The 16,158-nt window shown below is 39.3% G+C and overlaps 1 protein-coding gene across 3 annotated transcripts; it reads right to left on the bottom strand.

Annotated features, from left to right (window-relative positions):
* Nucleotides 1-4,759: 4,759 nt before the first annotated feature.
* lhx9 (LIM homeobox 9) lies at nt 4,760-14,697 on the bottom strand. 3 transcript variants are annotated; one of them, XM_078258126.1, is made up of 6 exons: nt 14,503-14,682; nt 13,300-13,502; nt 11,774-12,132; nt 8,729-8,734; nt 8,080-8,282; nt 7,151-7,452 (listed from the first exon to the last, which is right to left on the bottom strand). In XM_078258126.1, the coding sequence occupies exons 1-6, from the start codon at nt 14,680-14,682 to the stop codon at nt 7,198-7,200; spliced, it is 1,206 nt and encodes a 401-aa protein (XP_078114252.1). In that variant the 3' UTR covers nt 7,151-7,197. The 3 variants fall into 3 exon arrangements, with proteins under 3 accessions (XP_078114253.1, XP_078114252.1, XP_078114251.1); XM_078258127.1 differs by lacking the exons at nt 7,151-7,452; nt 8,729-8,734 and adding an exon at nt 4,760-4,816; XM_078258125.1 differs by lacking the exon at nt 8,729-8,734 and having other exon boundaries at nt 14,503-14,697.
* Between the last annotated feature and the right edge of the window lie 1,461 nt (nt 14,698-16,158).

Below are 16,158 nucleotides of genomic sequence, written 5' to 3' on the forward strand. Positions count from 1 at the left end.
TGATCTGGTGCTTTAAACCAATAGAAAACTTTTTGTGTTCTTTTTGCTGATATTGTTTATTTAACAGAGAGGATTTCCTTTTTGATTCAGGGATATATTTTTTTAGCATGAAGAGAGTATTGTCATCTATTTCAATCTCTTCCCCTTCAAACTTTCTGGTGTCGCTTGCAGGTAACCAGGATGGAAAAGGTTCTCCCTCCAGGGGAAATGACGAAGGTTGAATCGCTGGATTTATAGAGACGCTTTAGACATTTTACTGTAAACGTGACATTTAACTCTGATGTGTTAGAACAAACACTTGCTCCTATTTTGGGACTTTTTTTCGGAACAAAACTGCCTACAAATGTAATCTGATGACAATTAAATTGAATGTGGCCATTAATGTGATTTGCTTATGAATATGAACACCATGAGAGGACATCTACAAGCACTTTCAGCCATAATCAAATGCAGAGAAAAAGGTTAATTTCAGATCATTTGTAAAACAGTGTATTCCAATGATTAAAACCACTAAGTAGCTATATATTGTGAACAACACCTGCACTTGCAACACATGCACACTACTTCAGTTTTTGTTTTCTTCAACATATACATTTCAGCGCAATCCTACCTGGGTTTTTCATTGCTAAATATGCTGAAATTTTGCACCCAGGGGCTGAACGCACATTTTAGACACTTTAAAAGAAAAAAATGTTGATGTTTTTACTCATGTCTTTTTTATTTCCCTCTGTGTTGTTGATCTGGCTCAGGGGTTAGGTATGACTGCAATGTGGTAGAGACAGAAGCTGCAGTCAAAGCTCCTGTGATCCGGTGCAGACTTCATAGAGACCAGCAGATGGAGGGGAGAGGAGCTGCGTGCATCCTGAAGGTTTAGCAAGAACTGAGAAGTTACACTCTACCAGTACAAAGATGACCTGTCACACACTGAAACATGCCATATCAATGTAGATGAGCTTCCTGTTTATGTAACTCACAGAGCACAGCTATCAGAGGAAAAGAGAAAGGGATTACAGATGGAAATATGTATTAAATGTTGTCTCTCTTTTAATATACCCAGGCGAACTTGGAGGCAGCATGCATGTGACGCCTGCATTTCCATTTAAAACGCTAATTAATGTTGTTTTGTCTTCAAAGTGCAATTGCAACCCATAGTTATCAGCCTTGATCGCAGCATTTTCAAGGTTGTCTAGATGTGAGCCGTCACATAACAAATACCTGTAAATATAGAATAACACCACAACAAAGAAATAAAGGATTTATGGCATGTGGCGAGCACTGTGCAAATGAGACACAGGAGAGATAGTCTGATAATGTGAAGGACAAAACCGGCATATTATTTCTGCCTAAAATCTGTTTTTAAATGGTTCTTTTAAAAAAAAAAAAAAAGTTATATGTGTCCGTGTTGTGTGTACTTGCATGTGTACTGGATATGTTAGTGTATTCCTTCTCTTGGCAAACACCCAGCACAGAGGATCTTTCCACCTGCTCTGCATCAACCAGCGGGGCAGGCCTCAGTCTCACACGCACACGCACACACACACACACACACACACACACAGAAACATTGCAGTTTAGCTGTGTCTCATTCACATCGTCACCCCTCTGACATCTGCCTGCGTGCGTTTGTGTGTGTCCCAGTGCCGGTGTGTATTTGTGTTAGCAGGGTGGTTGGTGTGTGAGGTGAGGTTAAATAGGCGCCTAGCAATGAGCAGAGGGAACTGAGGCGAAACTGGCAGAATATCACACAAATACATACATACACACACACACACACACACACACACACACACACACACACACACACACACACACACACACAAGCAGTGACAATAGAAACAACACTATCAGAGCAACATGTAAACTGCAGGTGTGGCCTATGCCTCAGTGATCATCCCATACTTTGTTTTGACCCTGTCGCCTGTCACTGTGTGTGTGTATAATGTGTGGCAATGTCTGTCTGTCTGTGTGTGTGTGTGTGTGTGTGTGTGTGTGTGTGTGTGTGTGTGTGTGTGTGTGTGTGTGTGTGTGTGTGTGTGTGTGTGTATGTGTGTGTGTGTGTGTGTGTGTGTGTGTGTGTGTGTGTGTGTGTGTGTGTGTGTGTGTCTGTGTGTCTGTGTGTCTGTGTGTGCCTGCCTGCAGAGACACACTTTCCTGGAGATTACCGGTCGCTCAGTAGGAACTCATTCTCCGGATAGCTGTAAAAGGTAGTGTGAATTCAGTTCAACAATGTTGAGAATAGCTTTGATACCTACAAAATGTTGGACACCGGAGGATATGACTGCATGTTGATTTGGTTTATATGGTCACTGAGCACCTCTGATGTCAATATACTGTAATTAATGCCAGTGGATATTTACCTTATATTTTAGTTGTGATGACAGGCATAGTTAAGGGGCTTATCCTTATAGCTGGTTTCTCATTTGACCTTTATAACACATGTTTTAGTCAGATCTGACCAAGGCAGGCCTCAATATATCTGTGTCAAGTTGAGCACTATAGGTTTAATTTATTTTTAATATTTTAATATATTTTAAGTACTGAAAACGTCTGTGAGGTTACCTTTTTCCCTGCGGTCAGTGAATTTAATTAAAAACCTGCTCATGTGTTGTCCATAAATTACATGGTGTATATCTTTTTATTTTATGCGTATATTTGTATTTGAGCTTGAATGGCAGAGCATTTCAATATTTTTCTTTATTTTTTAAGTGTCACATATATCAGAGTCACCCAAACTTTATGAACAAGCTGCTTGTATGACAGAAAACATACAGCACTGTCATCATTGTTTTTATACAGTCATAGTACACAGAGTCATTTAACAGGGGGAGGGGGTGGGGGGGATATGAGAGGTGGAGAAGGATGTCAGTTGGCAGATGCCCTCCTTTCTTACCTGTTGAGGTCTCAGCACAGACAGACATTATGTTTTGTTTTTTACACTGAGATTCATGCAACAGTAAAGACTGCAGGTTGAAATTCCATTGATCTCACTGTTCATTGGTGGGGTTTTTGTTAGTGTTACAGTTAGTTAATAGACCAAGGATGAATGTAGTCACAAGGGAACATCATGTATTTTTTCATTCTTTAAAATATTTTTCGGAAATAAGAAACATACCTGGAATAGGGTGAAGCAATCCTATTGGCAAGAAGGTGGCTGATCATCAGGCATTGCTTACACACACACACACAAACGCACATACACACATGCACGCACGTGCGCGCACACACACACACACACACACACACGCGCATTCCAGTCACCAACAGCCCAGCAGCAAACCCCTGAAATTCTTGTCAACACAGGGCCATGACGTTGTCCAGAATGTTCATCTTGCAGCTCCTAAAGTGAGCAGGGCTGGCTGTGTTTGTTTGTGTTTCTGCTCCAGCCCCTGCTTCCTGTAGCTCTGTGGTGTCAACCCACCCACCGTCCTCCCATCAGACCCGGGGAACACAGCCCTGCTGCCACAGTGCACAGGCACCCCAGCGACTGAGGTTTCCTCTTGGACTGACTGAAATGTTTGCTGTTTCCTACATTGTTGGAATTCAACACCAGTCTGTTTACTGGTCCCCATGTGTCGCTTTCTCCCTCTCTTTTTCTTTCTTTCTCAATTTTTTTTTCTCCAAAACACACCTTATTTACATTACATACCCAGCATTCATACTAAGTAATGAGACTGCCAAACAACTAAATGAAGCATCACGTTTTTGACTATTACAGTTTGTAATCTTTTGCAACATTATTTAAAGCCAATGTTGCTTGATTGTTTTTTGGCTTTATTACAAAAATATTTATGTGTGCAAATGTGTGCATATACTTTTAAATCTTTTTATTTTAAGTGAAATAGAACTGAAAGGGGTTTTATACTATAAATAGTAAAACAAAAAAAACAAAAAAGGCAGATGTAAGATAATCTGTAGGAATGTTTTTTCCACTGTGAGGTACTATATGGGCATCAGGGACATCATTTTCATATGCTTTATTTTGCAGCTGACAATGCATCATACAATGAATCAAAGGAAATAATATACATCTCATACATCTAAAATGTTAACAAGATGATGAGGCGCATGCAAAATGAGAATCTCTTCTTTATCTGCTTTGTTTTTTCACTTCCTTCCCTCGGTACAGCCAGATGGCAAAGCTCCAGCTCTGCAGTCCTCTTCATACACTCATCATATTTGATGGGCATCCTGCTGCCGAGTTTCAAGGAGGCCATGTGTTTACGAAATGACACTTGTGACAAAAGAAAACTTCTATTTAGCAAGCTGAATCTTGGGTGGGGTGCATGGGGGCAGCAGCGTGTGTGCATTTGTATGTGTGTGTGTGTGTGTGTGTGTGTGTGTGTGTGTTCGTACCAATAGCATCCATACCGTCTCTGTTTCACACTGTTGTCATGTTGGACAGCTGCTGTCTTTTAACCACATCCTGTGCCATTCTATGAGTTTTTTTTTTTTTTTTAACTATGTTACAATACATTTTATCATCAGTTTTGTGCATTTACCATTCCAATACAGAAAGATTTTTTTTTTTTTTTTTCCACATTAATGTCATAAATATACATTGTGTGGTCTCCACCGTTGATGGATTCAAACTTTCAGGACAAACTTTTGTTTAGAAAATCATCTGTTGTACATTTTCAACTAAAACAGGTTTTATGTTGGTTGTTTATTTGTTGTCAATATGCTATTGTCTTATCCTAATATTGTCTTTGTCTTCAATGGTGAGGAATTCCCATCAAAGTTTTCCCCTTCTGTTAATACTTTAGGGAATTTTCAAACGTCGGGATGTATGGCTGTAATGCCCCAAGATTTGTTCTCCCTGAAAGAAATGATAGAGTAAGAATATATTAACTACAGAGCAACCTGGTTTTTACGAGGTCTGCATTTACTCTTACTTCATTTTAGGTTTACCAATATGTTATGCATAAATATATACTATATATGTATATAGATGTATATCAATATATGCTTTGCAGCATTCCTTTGATTTAAATTTTAAAGCCATGTTCATGCATTAAAAAGCAATTGCATATTTTTGACTGCAGGGTTTAGATGCAAATCCACGGGGCATTACGTTAAAAACCATAAACATCATAAAATAGGAAATAGAAATTAAAAATGGAAGCAAAAATGAGGACGTTTAACTGGTCATTAATAACTGAATGCTTTCTCATTTGTTGATGTGATAAACAAAAATTGTATTCAAGAGAGAACACAAAAATGGCAAGTGTAATGAAAAATAAAACCCATTTAAAGCAAAGTATTTTATTCACACAAATTTAATAAGATATATAACAACCGTTTGGTCCATAAATATTTAAGGGGAAATAGTTTCTATACACCATCTTTATCAAGAAACAGGGAAACATGGACAATCTTGATAGAACACTTACTGTACTCGACTATTAACACGAAGATCAATATATAAGGTTCTTGGATTACCCAACTATATCTGAAAGAGTGCACAAATGCTTTCTATGACATCGCTGCCCCCTTTTTAACAGGATACACCATAAAAAGATCTTCGGAAATAAGATGCAAAACAGTACAAAACTAGTGAGGCGTCAAAAGGATGTGAATCAGTTAACAAAGAACACATATATCCTGAATTTCACAAACTTTCTCCCAAGTTATAGCATAAGGCACATAGTAGAACTGAGTTAGGCATCTACTTCATTAAGTAGATCTAGAGTACCACTTTGTTCTACAATAGAACAAATTGTGACGCTCACAATGAAATGTATCAACTCCGTTGAAGATTTGCTCTCTCTTTTCTCTCTATCTTTCAGCCAGAAGAAACATGTTTTTGGTCTGTTCAGTGGCAAGTGTCATTAAAGAAAGTATAAATATGGCCAAAAAGGAGAACACATGGACAATGATTTCCCACTGGCTGCCTGTTACGACTCCACCTTTCTGAGGTCATTTGAATGCTTATGTCAGCTCTACAAATCTAGTCTGAAACGTCGCAACCACTTAATTTCTTACCCCTACTCCTTTTCCCTTTTTTTAAAATCACATCGTTACCCTGAGCAACATGATAAAAACAATAATGCACTTCTCACTGGGCAGTATATTGTCACTGTGCAATTGAGTTTAGCTGTTTATCAATGGTTATGTTATCTAGGATTTATCCATTTGACGACGGTTAATCTATGAGGCCAACAAATCTGAAAAAGTGCTCTGTCATGAAAACAATCGATTGCAACAGCGTGCATAAACTGTTCTCCAATCTGAATTTGTCCTGCTCATTTCTAATTATCAAACCATGTCTATCAATGTGACTGCATTACATGTTGAACAGTTACCACTGTACAGATTGTAGGATTAGCTTCTTTCTCTTTATCACAGTAGATTTGTAAATCAAGACATAAAACGTATGTTGTTTCAGCAGCTACCTGCCATATAAGCTGCGATGGTTAGGTGCTTAAAATGCAATTTAGACGATTTACATGTAGCTCTCTGAGATATCTCAATGTCTGATTCCATCCAACTCAGTCTTAAAGACTGAAACATTCGGAAATAATTAAAGCCTGTTTTCTGGGGTTACCCATATACAGAACATTCTACAAGTTTACTTCCCAAATTATTCCAAAACAGAAAAAAATATATATTTAAATTGGATAGTGCGAACACAGTGCATACATATACAGGTTACCAAGGGCAAAATATTCATATTATTTTTTAAATTGACCAATTAACCATAAATTAAGAAGGGCTTTTTTTTTTTAATCATAATTCAATACAAATGTACAAATAAAGAGTAAAAATCTAGTTTTCCAGACAAGCTTCAAGTTTAGTTGTTTTTTTTGTTTTTTTCCGATGAATTGTGGGATCCATGACAATTTTCTAATGCCTTCAACTTCAAAAATGTCCCGTCCAAAATCAATCTCTGCATACTGTAAGTCAACTACAGACACGGCTGCCATGTTGTTTCAAATGCTACACATTAAAATGATTTCCTTGTGTTTTAATGTGGTCGCTTCTGTTCTTGCTCTTGTTGTTCTTGTTTGTGTACACAGTACAGCACTTTCTGTTCCAAGGAGCTGTCTCTGGTAGATTTAAAGGTGTCACTTAAAAAAATAAAAATGTAAATTGAGGAAACAAAATAAAATAAAAACAACAAAATAAAAATCAGATTTAAAAAAACAAAAACAAAAACAAAAAAAAAAAAAAAAAAATCAGTCTGCTAGGGATAGCTTGTTAGAAAAGGTTTGTCAAGGTAGTTTGCGAAGGGCTCCCCGAATCATGGCTGTCCAAACTAGAGGTGACGGAGGTCACTACAGTGATAGAGGGGTTTGTCAGGTCTGTTAGTGTGGCCGCGCTGGAGGGGGGGCTCAGGGCCCCACTGTCAGATGAGGGTGGAGGGAGTGAGGTGCCATCAGCCTTATCAACACCTCCATTCTCCTGTCGCAAAACGTTCCTTCTGAATTTGGCTCTTGCGTTTTGGAACCAAACCTGCAAACCAATCCCAATGTGGCTTTTACTTTTTGTTTTAAGATTAATTTTAAAGAAAGAAATAATCAAATCATTTGTACAGTAGTTTACATGTCAAGTTATCACAGCAATTACTGTATCAACTTGCCCTGGCCTTATGTATATAGATCTTTATATGGCAATTGTCATACAATATTTTGAGCTAAAGGGGCAGATAACAATGAACCAGTTAGCTCCTGAATACTGAATGCAAGAATGTGAATTTTAATAGCATGTCAAAAATATTATCCTTTTAATTTGTTTTTATCTGTGAGAGTTGAATTACACCCTTTTCTGTTTCCACAGATAAAAAGAACATGTGCACTCTCGTTATTAATAATATCAGCTACAGTTTTACATTAAAGTTTCTGCGCTTTTAAAACGAATTTTCTCCTTTCTTTCCCAAAAAAATAACATTTAAGAATCTACAAGATTTCTGATAAAAACCCCTGGATATACATCTAATGACTAAATGGGCCAACCAAACAAACCAACAAAAAATCAAAAAGATGACTTCAATGATAATACTGGTGTGAAATGGGAGGGATATGGGGTGCAGACACAGATATGGAGTGATCAGATCAGTAAGAAGAATGGCTTTCTGCTTACCTGTAGAACTCTCTTAGTGAGGCCTGTCTTCTGGGCCAGCTGCTTTAAGTCCTTGGCATCTGGGTTGTGGTTGATGGCAAAGTAGGATTTCATTGTCCGCAGCTGATGGTGCTTAAAGGAGGTCCGCATGCGTTTGGTCTTCTGAGTTGGAGCGTAGGACTGCTGGTCCCGGTCCAAGTGGTCGGTGTCGTTCTCGTTACAGCCTGAGAGGGCAGAGAGCAGAGCACAGGGGCTGGATCAGAGTCCAAATGGAACAACTGCAAAAATAAATTCATTTATTTTCTAAACACTAGTCCTTTGCATTCGAAGTAAGGCAAATAACTCCTCTACTATCAAGATACCGTTATTCGACTCAGAAAAATGCTTAAATATGATTATTTGCAACGGTCACTAATGAAATGTTGCACTGGTTTTAAGACTAAATATTAAACTGAATATTTTGCGACGTGGTCTGGTTTTGCAGGGAAAGAAAGGACACAGTGAAGCAAGGATCACATATGGACTTGATTGTGGAAAGTTCCGGCATTTCCATCGACTTGCTGTGTTATACGATCTATTAAGATTGATGACAAAAGTTTAGATTATTTATAACAAACAATTAGAATATGCGAATAAGTGACAGTCAAGAAACTCATTAAACGGACTAAACTTAAATCTATTGTAACACATTGGAAGTTGTGACTGTTTTTTATAATCTGTTTTATATATATATATATTTTTTTAAAGCAACATGATGTATTTTAACCATACAGTGAGACCGGGCTGAATTATTTCTGCTTGTGTTTGCAAAGACTAATAGGTCTAATGGCCCTTATTTGTCAATAGCTTAGCACTGTATGTGTAAAATACTTAAAGACGGTGAAATGCAAAAACTGATCCAATAAATTAAATGCATGTGTGGCTAAACAGTGCTGCGGAAAACATTTATCACCGTTAAAAAGGCAAATCTATACACTTTATTTCACTATCATATTGTTTTACAAATAAAATGTTTGCATAATTCTACACTGTTGTGCCAGAGAAAATTCCCATGCCAAATACATTTGCAAGTTAAATGAATTCTGACTGACTGTTATACATTTACATGATTGCAACCAAAATATACAACAAAATGAAATCAACTAATGATAATCGATTGTGCGTTGATTGTGATTTTTCTATAGAATCTAGTATTTACTTTAGGTCTTATTAGATCTTGTCTCTTATGGAAAAGGAATCTAGCCAGCAAAGAATATGATTATTTCAATTATACCTAGGTTGTATTGATTCTCTTGTATAACGGAAATGCTGACCAGTTGTTTTTCTCATTGGATGATAAGCTATCAAATGACTTACACCAACATTTCATCATACAAATTTATTGCAAACACTTTCTCAAAAATGAAAAATCAAATCAGTTTGAATAACGCACAGATACAGATTTATCAAACTTTGGGATGTAAAACGTGTGGCATTACGTTATGGTGCAGGTGATGGCGTGAATTGTGTTTTTTGTTATACGAGACTTCTTCTTTGACAATTATACGCACCATTAATATGACAATCATTGACATCTATGTTCTACTGCTCCAGCCTTCACTGGATTGTGTTTCACTAGATATTACCCACTAGGGGTCTCTATATCCAAACAAGACCAAACTTTACAGAGTGGTGTGGAATACTCAGTAGACCCACACCTTTCCCTGGTGAAAACAAACATGAATGTGCTTGATAAGCAGAAACAAAACCTCAAACAAAACCTCATCCTTTTTGTCATGAATGTGAGTCTCCTGATCTGCAGAACGATATATTAACCTGAACAACCCAGGGAAATCCAAAGACTAAATATTTCAGTTGTTCCCTATAGTTTAATTTCTTTCTTTATTTGAAAGATTTGTATTTTATTTATTTTTTAGTTTACGGGCTAATTTGAATGTTGTAAAAGGTCCTAAATCCATCACATAATTAGAACATTTAAAATGTTCAAAATAAAACAAAATGCTTAAAGAAGCCAATAAGCCTCTTTGAAATTAGAAAATATATTATACTTAATTATTTTCAATTAAATATCCCAAATTAAAAATATAATATTCCCACTGGGACCTTTACTGTGTCTGTGGTGCTTAATAATGAGCTCACAGGGACATCTCACTGTATTTCATGTTTTTCTCTGCGGAATTTTCTTTTGTGGGATTTTTTTGTGGGGTTGTGGCTGGATTATATTTCATTTTAATGCTTTGTAGTAGGCATATCCTGCTATTAAAGAAGAAAAAAATAATAATAAATCACAGTGCTACAATGGTAATTGTCCTATTAAAGCATCCATGAGAACTTCAGGATTTGCATAATCTCTTGGAATTGTGTTTGCGAATAACAAACCAAAGCCCCTTCAACCGGAGCGCTGACTGTACAGTGTTGCGTTCAGAGGCATGGCCTCTCCCTGCAGCAGGCCCCTGAGAACTGTGCTGACCGCCGCACAGGAGGCCAGGGATTCCAACGTCACCTTCAATTAACGGAGAACAATTAACGCGCAGATTACCCTTATTCCTCTCTATTCACCAGGAACAGAGGAAACTTGGCGCACAATGACAAACTTTCTCAACCGCAGACTAATTCGCAGAAAGCGACAACAAAATGGGGACGCTGCAGGGGGGGGGCGGCGGTGGGGGTCGGGTTATAACATTCAGCGATTCAATGGAAAATTTTAGATGAAACCTAGATGTATCAGTAGCTTAATGTTGACTGTGACTCCAGTTTTTCTGTCTTCCAACAAAAGTCAAAAGACATGCAAAACATTATTTTTTGTCCACGATTTTTACGCAACAGTTCCGAACTGCATTGTGCCCCATCACACCCATCCCTACACATTTATTTTGACCTAAATTAGTCTTAATTATAAAATCGATGTGCAGATTGAGGGCGATGTCAAATTTCGATCACCCTCCGTGCAACACACGCCTCAGTTTAAAGCACAAAAACGGTGCGTTAAAGACGCGTGGACTGACAGAAAGCTGCAGATCAATTAGCCACGGCTGCGGGCGCCGTTACACCCAGGCAATGTTCACCTACATTAGCATAGCCTACAGGAGAGATGTATTTGTCCCAGACGTGTAAATCTATGACTGTTCCAGCTGGGGCATTGAGGAGCCGTCTGGACTATAAAGCAAAGGGGCTTTGCGTAATGTCAACTAATTTACCCATCATAATTTCTTTAAAAAAAAACAAAAAAAAAACGTATTCACTTTAGCTTTTCATTTATGTGTTTATTTGTGGGTGTAATTATTTCTGCTGCTATATTTTGAAACATTACAATTAAATTAATACGACGACACTTTGGTCAGCAACGTTTGAGGAGATTTTAGTGAAGAATACATAAACCACAATGCAGTTATAAGGTTCCCAATTTATGGTCCAGGGACTACCTGGGGTCTTTCAAAGTGCTCCAGATGGCTCTAATCGACAGGAGGAACAGTTTAATGTAGAGTGCAGTTAGTTAAAAAGATCGGCGTGTTTTTGCTGCAATGTTAGGTAAACTGTCCCCACAATTAGGCCTAGGTTATCCATACAGGGCAGATTGTTAAAGGCTACAGCGACGTTTGCACAAACACTAACAACGAAAAACTTAGCTAGACTATTTACAAGTGATTTTCAAGTGCGTGTTTGTATGTTCATGACTTGATGTGAGGGGCCTGCTCTGAGGAGCACGTTGTCTCACCTGTGTTGTAGCTAGGTATATCTATCCCCATGGCCGGGCTCTTCCTCTTGCGCGGCCTTCCCTTCTGTGCCGTACCGGTGCCGTTGAAGTAAGGTAAGGAGAGGCCGCCGCCCTTCGCTGCCAGCTCAGCGAAGTTGAGCTGTTGGTGGTAGTCCGGTCCCTGCACCAGCGTCTCGAAGTGGAGCCGGCAGTACACCAGGCTGTCCTTCATGCCGAAGTGGTCGCCCGTGGTCAGCGTCTTGTTGCAGGTGGTGCACGTGAAGCAGCTCAGGTGGTACACGGAGTCGCGCGCCCGCATCACCATCTCCGAGGCCGATATCCCGAGGTGGCAGCGCGCGCACCTCTGCACGGAGAACCTTCTGGAACAGACAAATTGTCAAGACTCCTCATACATAGAGACCAAATGTGACAAACACAAAGACAGAAGCCGAAATATACACTGCACTGCCATGGGGTTTTGTCGTGCGTTTCAGTGACAAAGGTGTGTGTGTGTGTGTGTGTGTGTGTGTGTGTGTGTGTATCTGACACAGCTTTAGTGTCTGGCAATACTCTACAGGCCTATAGACTGAGTTTACATTCTGAGCTAATATAGCCACATCTGGTCACATCTGGCCTACAACTGAGTGACGGCTGGTCGATAAGCCACATTTTCTGTAAAAATATTTTCTCTCCTAAATAGGCCTAAGTTAAAAAAAAAGTCAGTCTACAGTCTCAGTGATAAAACCTATAAATGCCCTCTTGGCAGTGTAGCAGACATTAAACACAAAAGGCTAAAGGTAGGCAAAAGGCGGAACTATAGTAGCCTGTTAAAATTGTAAGACAGCTAAGACATTTTGCCCAAGCATTTAACAGCATCTCTTTTCTTTCTTTCTTGGGTTATTTTACTATATAGTGCATTATAAATAACATTCAGGCCTGTGTGTCAGACCATGGCTGTACAAATGTATGTAAAATATGGGCTAACATATCTGACCAATAGCTGCATTTTTAACTGGTTATTTCCCATTTCCATACTCAGGCATGTTAGGCCATTGTGCATGCTGACAAAAGCAACGAAGATAGGTTACTTTTGAACAAACACGATATAAATACACAACGATGTGCTCCTTTGTTCCTGGTAGGCTGACTCATGCAAGCTAATGCAGTTTACATTACACTCAGAGCCATGGAAACTATTACATCTAAACCACAAACGAATAAAAGTTAAATTTCATATCATAACTTATTCCCAATTAACAGCATGCAGGGCCACTGGGAGACTGTCATGATGCTATTCAAACAAGAATGAGGCCTAACTGAACCAAAAGCCTTCAACATAATTTCAGATGAACAGCCGAAGCCTGTTGAATCAGGGTTAATAATAGTGGCTGCACAATCATCCCCCCCCCACCCCCAAAAATGTTTTCCTATAAAATCAGCAGCTTTGGGTGGGTATACGCGCGTGTGCGTGACAGAGAGACAGGGACACTAATGTTTTCCTAAGCTGTTTCATGAACATTTAAATGGGCAACCTTGATTTTTCTTACCTGTAGTAATCCTCTTTGCAATAGATACTCCCATCCTTGGCAAAACACGTTAGCTCCGATTCCAGCGCTAGTTTACATTCACAGCATTTGAGGCACCGCAGGTGCCACTGTTTGTCCACGGCCAGGAGGTAGTATCTATCCGAAATCTTGCCGCCACAGCCGGCACACAGAGCAGGCTTCTCCGGGCTCATGGAAGGCATGGTCTGCGTCAGAGAAAGAGAGAGAGAGAAGAAAGCTCATGGCAACTACTTCCTTCAACAGACTTCTGGGGAAATCTTATGCAGCATATATCATGCAAAAACAGAAACAACAGGCATGAAGTATAGCTTTTTGGACATTAAATTAAACTTCTTTTTTCTTTTCTTTTTTTTTTTTATCTATGTAGGTAGAGGGCCTTTTGCAGAGCACTTTAAAAACGCTGGTAAACAAAATGCAGCCTCGGTGTGTTCACAGGCCCCCCTGAAGGAATTCCACCATCAATAAAACAACTGTTTCGGAAATTAACTGAACATCGAGGACAGTTGAATACATTTGTAGTGCTAAGCTAACATTTTATAAGTTCAATATCTCCTTTCGTCGAAGACATTAAAATCAAAGCGAACAACAAATTCACTGTACCAGTTTTGGTGAGAAATATATTTAAAATATATGAATAAAGGCCTATTCAAAAAATATAGTAGCCAAATAAATGTAGTATTTTTTAAAGTTGAAATAATAAAACTCAAATGTATACTATTAATATTAATTCAGCATGTTTTTGTCAACAGTGTTTTGTAGATGTATAAATGCCAGATCTGAAATGTATACATTTGTCAACAGAAAACTAAATATTACTGCTCTAATGTACAATGTTTTATATGATGCCAAGAGTAATGTGTGTTTCAAATAGGCTATATTTAGGGACAACTGAATGTCAAGTTGCAGCCAGTTTATTTTGTAGTAATTATTTTGTGCAGATTATTGAGCAGCAATTGAAATAAAATTACATTTTAACTATAGGCCTAATTACGAAATTCACTATCCAAGAGAGAATTCCTTTTGGGATTAAGAAAATATATTTACCATAATTAGACACAAAGTAGTAACTGATAAATACTCGACTGCACATTTCCTGGCACGTTACCGGTGCCACAGTGGTCGTTTATGCAGTGACGGTCAAAACGAGTTTTTACAGGAATTCAAACATGGGTCGACCAGACTTACCGACTCTCTCCCGTTGAGCTGCATGCCCTTCGCCAGACGCGAATCCGTTTTCGACCTTCTCTCCATCTCCTCCATGATCCCTTGGATGTGATCCCCGGAGATCCCGTGGAAAAGCATGGCTCCCGGTCCTGGACGCAACGTGCAACTGCCTGCCTCTGTCTTGCAGCCCACAACTTCCATATACTGTACCGCAGCGCTGCGCCCCGCTCTCTCAGCGCATCCAAACGGGCTCTGAGGCTCTGAGAGAGGCACACAAAACAACAACACAACCCCAGAGATTCAGATCACACTCCTCGCCAGAGTGCAAAGGCAACTGGAAGAAAAGAAGAACGAAGAAACTACAACATGGGTGGGACAGGAGGAGGAGGTGGCGGTGGTGGTGGTGGTGCACCAGCTTTTTCCTTCTTCCCGTGAATGTCTCTCCTCCAGGAAAAATATATAGTCCAAATGACGCGACAAACCGGTGTGGAAGTGGTGGTGGGGAGGGAGGAGGGGGGGGGGGGAGGGCTACAGTGTGAACACTCGCCAAAAATAATGACACAAAGTTTTTGTTGCTTCTTTTTGGTGATTTCTCTCTCCAGATTTCCCTGTCAGGGGTTCCTTGGTGCTTGGAGGTCAGGTTGGGACTGCCTGGATTTGAGAACCGTGTCCTATTTGTGAAGAGAGCAAAGCCTGCCCAGTCTGAATAATTTGGTAGGAGGAGTCCCCCCCCTCTCTCGCCTCTCACTCCGTGTTCCCCCCCACCACCACCACCACCACCTCTCTCTCTCTCTCTCTCTCTCTCTCTCTCTCTCTCTCTCTCTCTCTCTCTCTCTCTCCATCGCCACTGATTTCTATTCACCAACAAAGAGCTGTCACTCTTCCCTCAAAAACTCCCGATTCTGGCTGCGCGAAGGACCACTACTTTATGGTATTGGCATTTTCATTCATTTTATTTCCCCATTTACAGGAGATGATGCTGGAGTGTAGGCAGAAGTCGCATTAACTGAAATGGGCTTAGAGTAATTTGAATGTAAATATTGCATTTAACATGGCTTAAACAAATAATATGCATCTAAAAAGTATAATAAACTCCTTTGGAGTTGTACTAAAAGGGGCAGAAATATGGATAACCGACTCTACAAGACATGACAATTTAATAGGTTTCATTTTGAACGTTTACACTTTTAAAACTTCACAGTTTTAGGTGTTTTATCAGGTGTTTGGTTGTCCCAAAATAACATAACGCGCGCGCGTGTGTGTGTGTGTGTGTGTGTGTGTGTGTGTGTGTGTGTGTGTGTGTGTGTGTGTGTGTGTGTGTGTGTGTGTGTGGTATAAACGATTGTTTGGGGCGGGGCAGTGATCAGTGATAGGCTAGAGGGCGGGGACAGATTGTATTAAACAATCTGAAAGACAAGGAATTTAAACACAAATGAACAAGATTGTGTTTTTTTTAAATTAAAAGCATCCTAACCTCTTTACTCAAATAGACAATCACACGCCAGCTTGGTTTTTTTTTTCTTCTTCTTTAACTTGTAAATAAGTATGATATATGATGAAGCGACGAGCCGAACTCTTTAGGCCTTGGTTAGTCTTTTCAGTGCAAGATCAATTTTCTTCTTCACTAAATGCTCATTTGATTATTCATTAACACGATCTTTGTCTTTTCTCTGCCTC

The sequence above is a fragment of the Sander vitreus genome, chromosome 9 (genome assembly GCF_031162955.1).
Source record: "Sander vitreus isolate 19-12246 chromosome 9, sanVit1, whole genome shotgun sequence".
NCBI lineage: Eukaryota > Metazoa > Chordata > Actinopteri > Perciformes > Percidae > Sander > Sander vitreus.